General features: G+C 40.8%; 1 protein-coding gene across 1 annotated transcript in view; it reads right to left on the bottom strand.

Moving 5' to 3' along the window:
• Positions 1-5,094: 5,094 nt before the first annotated feature.
• The window catches only part of GABBR2 (gamma-aminobutyric acid type B receptor subunit 2), a 487,689-nt gene continuing 481,795 nt past the window's right edge, over positions 5,095-10,988 (bottom strand). The window contains exons 18-19 of the mRNA XM_061995459.1: positions 9,287-9,404; positions 5,095-5,260 (exon numbers count right to left, since the gene is read on the bottom strand). Of these exons, the coding sequence (XP_061851443.1) occupies positions 5,095-5,260; positions 9,287-9,404 (284 nt within the window). The remainder of the gene's footprint in view (positions 5,261-9,286; positions 9,405-10,988) is intronic.

The following is a 10,988-nucleotide window of genomic DNA, read 5'->3' as shown; positions in this document are numbered from 1 at the left end:
GACAAATATTCCTTATTACAACAGCAGCGCAACGGATGTTCAGCTGTACTTTCAGCTTGGAGAGTCTATAATCTAAATGGGAAATTCTGTGGAGGCCTCTGAAAAGAGTAAAAATGTGTATACATACAGGGAACAGTGAAATATACCCTCTCCCTGCTCTCTCACTAGTTAGAAACCACATTTCTGTGTTTATGTAAGAACTGTGTAAGAACTTGTAAGAAACAAGTTCTGCAGAATTTTTCTAAGGATGGGTAATTTTCAGACTTCATGCTCCTGCAGCCTGGAAAGCCTGTAAACAGCCTAGGTCACTGAAGTATTCAACTGAATTTAAAACTTTGAGCCTACTAGAAGCCAAGGTCAAAATTTGGAGGAATGTTGCTCCCATTTTAGTTACTAGCAACACTGAGGCTGTTAGAGGTGGTATTGGCTTTGGTTCTGACAATTTTAGCAGCTTCATTTGCACAGCTAGTTATGTGGGATAACAGTGACTATCTTTCGCTAGGGGTGCTTGCCTCTGATATTGACATTGATATATCTTTCTCGGAAGCAACTGCAGCTGAGTACCTTGTTCATTTGCATCTTTGTGACTCTCAAGCCATCATCTTGTATGTATGTGCTGGTTATTTTGATTTCCCCTCTCCCCCTTTTCTCCCATTAGCTCTATTACTTTGCTCAAATAGTGTCTTCCAGTGACCTAAGTATAAGCCAAGGCAAACAGAAGAGGATTTCTTTTCAAAGTTGAGAGTCAGGATGAGTTCTGAGGCTTATGGAATTGTTAATTTAAAGCCTTCACCCTTTACCCCATCACTCTACCTCTGCAGCCCTGGTGTGAAGCTACTGTGTTTGCCCTCTTGTTACTGGTGTCTCTCCACCTGCCATTCATCACATGACAGCCTTAAAGATGAGCAACTAAGACTTGGCTTCCTTTTACCTTTTGTGAGGAGAAGCTGATCTATACTCAGCAATTTGCTTTCTTCAGCAGGTCTTTTAGTGGCCCTTAACTCTTCAAGTGCCACTCAGAACACCCTCAGACAGATGGTCCTAGCACTGCGTCCTCTCTTGGCTCTATCTGTTGAACTGCTCAAGGGATGACTTTCATCTCTGCTGTTTAGTCTGTGAATTCTGCTTCAGATATAGCTCTAGTAGGGGATAAAGTGAAGGATTTCTCAGGTTGGAGGAACAGTTTTGTTCTCTGGGGTAGCAAGAGCTGTGCTGGTGTGTTGTACAGATGTGTCCAAAGTAATAGCAACACTAGTTTTCCTGAAGAGAGATGTTTGTATTCTCAGGCAGCAAGAAGAAAATCCCTATTAAGCAAGCCAGAGACAGGGAGAGTTGGTTCACGGACTGGGCAGTCTGTCCCATCCTCTGTGCAATGGTATGAGAGTGCAGTAGAACCCTACTGATATCCACAGGGTGCTGTGGAAGTGCTGGCATAGGTCTTGCTGGGCTGTCTTCCAGCAGCTGAACAAGCTTCAGCAGAAAGGGACAGAAACACTAATCCAGCCCTGGGGAGAACAGACATACTGCACTGGGATTTGTAATGAAATAACGAGTTTTGAAAAGACCAGAAAAGATTTTATTATAAAACCTTTAAGAAAAAGTGTTACACCTTTTAAAAGAAAAAGCTGAAAAAGTGCCTCTCTTGCTCTTCCGTTACCATCCTTTATTCTACTAATTATTTGAAAGAAGTGCTGCAACATTAATAATCTTCTATGACTTCAATAGCATTTTTTTTTTTATTTTATAGAAAGAGTACTTCTTGTGACTGTGGAAACTCAACAGTTCAAGTAAACTTGGTCCCCTGACATCTCTTAGTTACTTTTTTCTTGACCTCTTAAAGCAATGTTTTGCTTTGTTCTGGTTTCCTATTATTCTCAAGGCACTCAAAGTTGTTCAAATCCTCACACAATTTCTGGCTGAATATAGGTTTCACAATAAAGTCATTCTAGGCCTTTTTTTCTTTCTTTTTTTCCCTTTCTTGAATGAGCTTTGATGTATCTGTTTGAGTTTCTCCTGCCATCTGGTATTCTTCATTAAGATCCATGATCCATGCTGTTAACTCCTCACTGGTATTTTCTTTTTTTGCATGTGTTCAGTCAGACTCCTAAGCTGCATCAGAAATCTATAGGAAACACGTTTGTGGTGGCTCTGAATTCTCTCATCTTGGGCTTTATATCATTTTGTACTGGCTAGAGGATGAAAAGCAAACAACTAAAAATGTTTTTTACTCTAGCTGGCTCGTTACACTTCATTCCCACCCTCCTCCTGTTCTGCCATGCAGAAAAACCTGACTTGAAGCACAAACCTCACCACAGGTGTGAAACTGAATGGGAAGGTGTAGTATTTTCCTTAATGAAACAATTAGTGGTTATTCTCAGAAGCTTCTCATTTGTTGAAGCAGAGACTTTAATATAGAGCTAGAAGATTGACTCCTCTTACTAATTTATGTGAAATAGAAAAATCTTTCCCCTGAATTCACACTCACTGTGGTGCAAGAGAGTATTGCATGTATTAAGTGTGGTCTGTATGCAAGCGCTCAGCATATGTTTTGATTATTTTAAGGCTTAGACTTCACTCACGAGTACTGCAGTAACTGTATTTCAGGACAGAAGCTTGTCTATCTATTTTCTCTAGATGTGAACTACTAGGAACTGCTTTTTGCTACAATGTGGTGTTGCAATAGGATTCCTCCTTCTCCAGGGATGCTTTTATATATATGTATGTTTATATGTACACACACACATATGCATAAAAAAATGTTTATTCTATGGGAGAAGAGGACACCGAGTCAAAAAAGCTAGGTTTTATATATTTTATTCATAAAAACAGATTTGCAACAATTTATTAAAAATTGATCTCATGCAGTATAAGGTTATACAAGAAATTCTTCATTTACATTTTATTCTGGCAGTTCCAGTCTAGTTTAAAGCATTTGTGCACTAACATCATTGGAAAATGCCATTGGGGCACAGCCTCTTCATAAATTTACAGTACATTTTTGCTGCAGTATAAAAGAACAGAAACATTAAATAGCTATATTCACTTGGTTGGTCTTGTTATCTGCAGTAAAGTAAAAAAAAAATGTTATGGGAGAAACTACAGTATCATTGAGACAAAGATGTACTGCATGGTTTAAACCTAATAAACGTCGCACAGTCAGTATTCACGAAGTTACAGACACACACACACACACACACTCACCTCCAATGTTCCAATACTTCTGATTTTTTTTTTCCTGCTAAGTTGGAATAATATTTCTACAGAGATCTTTGTGTATACATTATATACAATATTGTAATTTTCTCTTTTTAAAAATTAACATTCCTTTTAAAATAAACCAGGCCCTGATGATATTAATAAAGCAAGAGAATACTGTCAACACACATTGAGTGACAACGTCAGTGTTTAGTGCTTAAACAGAGAAATGAGTTCTATTTTATCTGTGTTTATACTTACATGATTTTGTTCTAAAAGCTACAGATATTTCCATAACCTCTCTTACTGTATGTGCCAAGTGAAGTATTTCGTGATGCTCCTGATCGTAAGATTCAGATACATCTTCATGTTGGTTTTGGCCAATATGAGGTGTGTTTTATTTTTAATGGAGATTTATGCTAGCTTGTCAAAGCTGCAGTTAATTCCTCAGCTAATGAACCTCTTCAGCTGTTTTTCAGCTATTGCTGATTTGTAAACCTTTGTAGGAACGTCATTCCAAAGGTTTGGTCCAAGGTGCACAGGTATTGGTCAAGGAAAACTTGAGAGCCCAGTGGGTGCTTCGTGTTTTTTCCCGCCTACTCTTAACAAACAGTACTGACACCTTTCCAGTCCCTTGGAAAAAGAAACTGCATGTGTGTCTCACTTGTGCCTGAGGAGGCTTTGACTCCAGGGCTGTTTCAGACCACTATTGTTCCTCCTAATTTCAGGGGATAGAGCAAAAATATAAAAAACATTGCCTTTTTTTTTTTTTCCCCAGTCCTTTTAGGATTCAGATAAAATATTCTATTGGTAAATTTGATTTGTCCTCTCTATTATCCACTACAACTGTCACACACGCAGGTACAAAGCAAACAGTGTATATTCACATCTATGCGCTCTGCAGGCCTCGCCTGCAGCAGCAAAGTGCTGTGCCCTAACCCCTCCCCCCCAAGTTCACTATATGAATTTTATTGTAATTATGTGTGACAGAATTCAAACTATGAAAAACAATCCATCCTGTGACATTAAGACTTCACTACCCATCTGTCCTCAACTTCTTGAGTTATCAGCCGTAGGACTTCTCCAGACAGTTTAGTACATTACGGTTGGTGGTGTTTATCCTGAAATAGGTGCAGAAACTTTGATAAAAATGAAACTGCAGATGATCAGCAGTCACTACCATTATCCCTGGAGAAAGATGAAGTGCTCCACTTCCAACCAGCCACTCTCCAGCTGGTGATAACTTGGAGCTGGAGCTTCAGCCTCTGCTTGGGTTTCAGCTACAGCTGCAAGTTAGAGGTGACCCTTCTCACAGTGCTGCTGAGTCTCAATGATACCCGAGGAATCATTTCTCATAATCCTCCTTTCCTATCAAACATCATCCCTGAAATGAAAACAAGCAAGACTAACCAGTGCAGAATGTTTCCAGCAATTAACACAACTCTTGTAAAAATGAGTGTATCTATTTCAATAAATACGGTATATCTCAACCATTGTTATTTCCTTACATGGATACAGTATAGAATTGCATGTTCTCAGCAGCCACATAAAGCTCAGTGACATTTGAGCGTTTGTTTGTTTTTTCCTAGTGTCTTTTTTGCAAGATCTGTATTTCCCAGCCTCTTTGTTGCTAGTAGAAATTTGGGAAGAAATGTTTTTCTGTGACTTCTATGTGAAGAAATAAAAACTCCATGAATAAGGCTACAGATCATACTCCTTGTGTCCTTCTCCTCTGCCTTCCCACACGAGTTACGCGGGCACTCCTGTGATGATGGCCTCAGCGGTAGTTCCTCTGCGGTAAGAGCCAATGTTATATGTTTGTAGCAGAGTTCTAGGTCAGATGTTCAGTCCAGTCATTAAGTACTTAAAAGCAGTTCAGGAAGCACTGATCTCCCTCTCCTACAGCCCCGAAACCATTACTCGGAAGGAGGGTGGCACGTGTCTGTGCCGAGGACTGGCACTGGGGCTTACACATGGACTGGCACAGCTAGCATCAACTCCTCCTATGGATGGCAAGTAGGCATGATGAAGGATGGGCAGCTGCAAAGACAGCCGACGCTGTATGCTGTGAGACAGAAAGAGGAGCATTAGCCAAGAGGAAAATGTCATACATTACATGCTTGATATGTTTGCAGGTTGCTGCAAGGATATTTTCTGTGCCTTCTCCTGTGATAGAGAGGGTTAATGCCAAGAGCATTTCACGCGCTGCTGTTGAGTGATGCCACCTCAGTGTTATTTCCCCTTGGGGAACTTTTCTGACAGGCTAGACATGACAAAGGATTCTAAGGGTGCATTCTCAGCATCCCACAATTTTCTGAAATTCTCAGGCACTTTCAGAGTAATTGTTAGACTGCTGATACTGGGAAAAGTGAAGTGCACAATGAGGGCATATGGCTTAGCAACCCGCTGCCCCTTGCAAAGTGATCTGTTGCACTCAGAGCCCCAGCTAACTGCATAGACATCCACGAGGTCACAGCCTGAGTTTTAAGCCATGCATCACTTAGCACAAGGATGTTAGAATTAAGGATGTCAGAATGAAAGATGTCATTTTTGCAACTCCAGTTAAGGCAAACACAGGTGCATGGAGGAAGGGAGAGAATTTGGACTGATGGCTTTTCCCAAGTAGTTCCTCTTTGCAGTTTAGGTCTGTGCTTTTGAAGTGCTGAATACTGTTGAGTTCCCACAGTCAAGTGCCATGGGACTGAGGAGTTGGCACTCTAAAAGCAATCTAACCTAACCTCTGCATCTAAATTCAGTGTTTAGGAACCCACCACCCTGTGTCCGATTTTCTAAGCAGATTGATGCCATCATAACTGGTGGGATTTTGTTTTGGTTGGCTTTGTTTGCTTTGTCAAAGGGACACTAAACCATGCTCACAGATAGCCCTACCAACCCTTCTCTCTGGTGACGACACTGCCATGGGACATGGCATCTGCCAGCCCACACTGCGGATATACTGGCACCTTACATAAAACCAAAATCCAGTTCAGGTTTTCAGCGATTAAGATGTTATCATACTAGGATTGCTTCTGCATTTGGAGATATTCTTTCTTGAAACATGGAGGGATTTTTGAAAGAGAAAACAGGTGTCAAAGTGACAGATCTGAACGGAAGACTGGCTTTTTGATTCCAGAAGAAAAATGCCCCCACAAACCCATACAAAGCATTGCACCAGTACAATAGAGTTTTAAATTTATATTTCCCAGTTATCTGATATAATGACTGTGTATAGACAGGCCTTTATATGAAGTGTATGTTTGAAAGCTTGCCTTTGGACAGCCTTTCTGATTCAAGCAACGTTTCATTTCTTTTCTGCTTTGTGTTAGGAAGCAGCGACAGCTACTAAGGGATGCATGCTTGGGGACCAAGCTGTATAGCTTTCAAATGCAAACAGAAAGAAGTGTAATGCTGCCTTCTCTTTACTTTCTTCACTTTAAGCCTTCGTTTTACAGAGATGTGGTGGAAATACTTGTAGTCTACCTAGTGAGGAAACTCTCATTTTTTTTCTCCCTACAAACGCCCTTTAAAAGTTTGATATATTAATCCATACTGTTGATCACTGTAGTGCTGGCAACGTGTTCCTGGGACTAAACAAAATCCATTCATTGTTACTTTGCTACTGTGCCCAGCTCCTTCTGGTGCTATCAATGAACTCATGACTTGTTCCCAAGGCGTGCAGAGGTGGCATGGCTCTCTGCTTCCATGTGCTGAATCCTCATGAGCCTGACTCTGTGGATTGTCATTCTGTCTCTGGTTGCAGGGTCAAATGCAGAATTGCCTGTGCTTATTTTCCCACCAGTGGAAATGCTTACTTTGTTCAACTGTTACAGACTTCTCATTAAAAAGCTTTTTTGAAGCTGCTCCAAAAGAATTCAGTCCCATAATCAAGTGAATGGGACTTTTTTCACCCATTTAAGTGTTAACCATACCATGGACAAAGCATGTTTATTTGGCTATGCTAATGATGGCTGCAGTGGGTGGCAAATCTTGCTTTAACAGTACTTGAAGTTTACTTTCACTTGAAAACTTTGTTCCTGGAATTGGGGCAGAGGCCTCTAGCCTGGATACTTGCACACAATTAAATGTTTAGGCAAAACTCTTAGGGGGAAAACGAAAGCAAACCAAACCAAACCAAAAATTATAACAAGATCCAGACAAAACAGCTGTGTTCTCCTTAAGCAAAAGTAAATCTTATACCTTCCTTCACTTTGTAGTTTGTTTGTTTTTTTTTTTTCCTCCAATATCAGTGTTTTTTTTCTCTGAGAGACTCACAAAACCCTCATCCTGAAGATAGCTACACTTTTCTCTGGCAAGTCCACTGTGCCTGGGTGGTGTGGCTTTGGTACCCAAACCGCCAACCCGTCCTCAGGGAAGACATTGGTCCCTGGACCTGGCACAGTCACGCTGTGCAAGTGCTGAATGACACTGTTCTGATTTAGAAGGACTTTATTAATTGCTTTCCATAAATGTCAATGATTATTCAGATTTTCATTGAACTGCTCTTTGAGACCTTTAGGAAATCTCAGTGTTTTCGTCAGTTACCACTAGCCTAGAGGAAGTTCAGTCATTAGCAAATGTTTGTTGGTTTTGGTTTGTTTGGTGGTTTGTTGTTGTTGTTTGAGTTTTTTTCCCTATATTAAATCTTTATCAGGACAACTGGACTATCTGAGTGTCAGCATTTTTCCTAGCATCTTTCTTCATGGAAGAGGGCGACGTGCAGATGAAGTTGCATTCACACTATGTTATTTCTGAAAAGGGGTGCTGGAAAAAGACAGACCTCTAATAGCTATGCATTAAAGCACTCTGCAAACCTCATAAAGTCACAATAGCTTTCTCAGCGAGAATCTTGCTTGTTTGAAATAACCAGGTTTTCAGTTACCGAGGACATTTTTTTTGGTACATTCATGTGTGTGTATGTATGTGAATTACTTCCTATGCAAGTTTTTGTTGGGAGTTGAGTGCAAGCAACATTTTTTGCTGCACCAGCTAGTGCAAGGCAGCAACTGCTATCTGAAATCAGGTTTGCTGTCACTGATGGAACGTGTGACTCAGTCTAGTCATTCGTTTAATTTATTCTGGTTTTAAGCAAGCATTTAAGTTGCCATGTACAAAATAGGAGTCTGACAGCTAAAAGCTCAGATCCTGAGGAAGTGCTGCCCATGTAACTAGGCTGCAGTGGGAAAATGGCTGATCCAGGGACAAGTGAATACTGCGCTTCCCTGAGCTCTGGCACTCAGGAGGCCCTGCTGAGCAAGTAAAAGGTAGTATGTGAGTGTATTGTACAGCTTCCTGGAGAGAAAAGCTCATATCATAAGACTCTTTCCCTTCCATGAATCTAGCAAGTTCTTCATGCCATCCTTTCCTTGTAGCTGCAGCATTGTTTCTAAGGGAAACCATTTGGTGCAGTCTTTCCTATGCCAAAACTAAGGTCCAGCTGCTATGGCAACGTTGAAAAGCCCTCAGACTGTTTTTATTTCTCAGACAGGTTAAGATGAAAAGAGAATAAAATGACTAGGTATATCATGAACCACTCTGGCTAGCCTATGGAAGGACTTAGATATATGTGCACATACATACCTCCTCTTCTCTCTTTAATATACATTGGTGGTTGGGTATTGTTTGTCCTGTAACTCTCTCCAGAAACTTTAGACATCATGTTACGGATGTTTCCAATGAGAAAAGAAATATAACAGTTTGCTTTTGGGGCACCTTAGGATCTAGTGCCCCTGATATCCCCTAAATTTGGTGGGAAGAGTGAGCTGGTGGCAGGGAGGCTTTACACAGTACAGTGCTGCTGCTTGCTGCTGCTTCAGGAGGTGCCATTCACATCTGCTGCTGCTGCTGGCCCAGGCTTTCTAGAGCTTGATGAAAGGGTTTACAGTGAAAGTCTTCCCATTAAAATGTGTGAATGAGAAATATGGGGCTTGTTGAAATGTAAAAACTAAAATTAACATATTAACAGCAAGGCAGCTGGTGTCCAGGGTGGAATTCATGGCTAAAACTGTAGAAGGTGTTTGTGCCCAAGCATATGCACACCAAAGAGAGCAAGAGGTACCTCTCTCTGTACCAGTATGTAAAGGTGTGTACTTACTGTTCTGGGGAGTTGATGTCTTCTACAGGATCTTTGCTTGTTCTGGAAGGGTCTGATGAGCCCCATTGTGCTGGTGGATTTTGATCAAGATGATTTTTCAAAATAGCTTTCTCACCATCTGAATGGACAACACATTCAATTTTACTTTAACCAACTCACCACTTTATAATTGTTTCATTTAAAAATTTCTCAGATATTCACAATGCTACAAAGTAAACTCTTCCTGCCTGTATTCCAACAGTCTCAGGTTTCCCCGTGAGTCTTTGGCACTCTTACGCTTTTGATGATGTTCACCTTCATAGGAAAAACCACGAAGAAATAGAAAAGGGACAAAACCTCTTTTGTCCTTCTTTGCTTTTTGCTCACCTTCTAAAAAGCCCTGCAAACCAAACCTTGTTGCCTGCATTTTTGTAGCTCCATCATGCTTTCTCATCTAGTCTTAGGCTGTGTCAATACAGAATCACAGTATCTTGCACTCAAAAATATTTACCTTTTCACATGAAAAACCCCTCCTATTTAAATATTTTCCTAGAAAAACATCGCCTTACCGATGTATAAAACTTTGGTACTTTTGCAAACATAGGCAATTAAGTGCTGTTGCTTAACTATCTGCTATCATTTAGCATGGAAACATGATTCATCAGTTGCTCTGGTCCATAGACTGTCTTCAGGAAGCACAGGTAATAATTTCATTAAGCTTTCTCCCCCAATCTCTTTTCTACACAGTGGTAAGACAGAAGATTACAATTTTCCCCATAGGCAGTGTCACTGGATTCCCCCAGGTGTCCCGGGAGTCTCTGGCTAGCTGTGCTGAAGCCTGTGGCATCAGTCCTGAGAAACGTGGACGAACACAACCATTTTGAGGAGGCTGTCTACTCCAGGGACACTTTCTGTTCATGCCTGTTATTCCAAAGTCTCCTCCTGTGTTAAGCCAAATAAAGTCACATGGAAAACATGAGTAATGAGGACAGTGCACAGTTTTCATAAATAATTGCAGAGAAGCTCTAAATCCATCACCTTCAGATGTCTGACTAACACACACTCACAGAGAGAGAGCGAGTGATTGCTGCAGCCATTAAGGCAGCATAGAAAAGGACTCAAAGGTAAACTTTTGAAAAGGACACTGGGGGATTTGAATGTAGAAATGGGTATGAGTGGAGAAAGCAGGAAAACAAGGAAGATGAAATGAAAAGATCAAGAAAAACCCAGTGCATATTAAAGGCTTAAGCTGCTTTTCCATTCTACTAATGCTCCATATAATTCTCAGGTCACAGCATGCTAGGAACTTATATGTTATTGACAAGCACTGGTGGGACAAAACAAACAGCAGAAACAAGGACTGAGGAAAGAAACTGAAAGCAGAAAGAGGAATGTTTTGAAAGCAAACTCTAACATGTATAATTACCCTCCCAGCACAGTCATCCTGTCATTATGTTGTAGCACTCACTTTCTGCTGTGAAAAATCCAAGAAGCAACTTGGAAAGAAGTGAATATGCGAGGATGCAAAAATGTGAAGGCATGGGGATGGCTACAGCTTGGAAAAGTGGAAGAGAAGATTTTTCACATGTTGCATGGAAGAGAAGGGTCTGAATGAGAAAGGAGGCAACCAGAACACATCAAGAGGCTTCTGTTGGGGCAAGAAAACATCAGTAAAAGAGAGCTAAGGAATTCAGTTGTAGCAAAAAGAGTCCTTAAAAGGAAG

The sequence above is a fragment of the Colius striatus genome, chromosome 4 (genome assembly GCF_028858725.1).
Source record: "Colius striatus isolate bColStr4 chromosome 4, bColStr4.1.hap1, whole genome shotgun sequence".
Lineage (NCBI taxonomy): Eukaryota > Metazoa > Chordata > Aves > Coliiformes > Coliidae > Colius > Colius striatus.
This window is presented reverse-complemented; position numbering and strand designations above follow the sequence as displayed.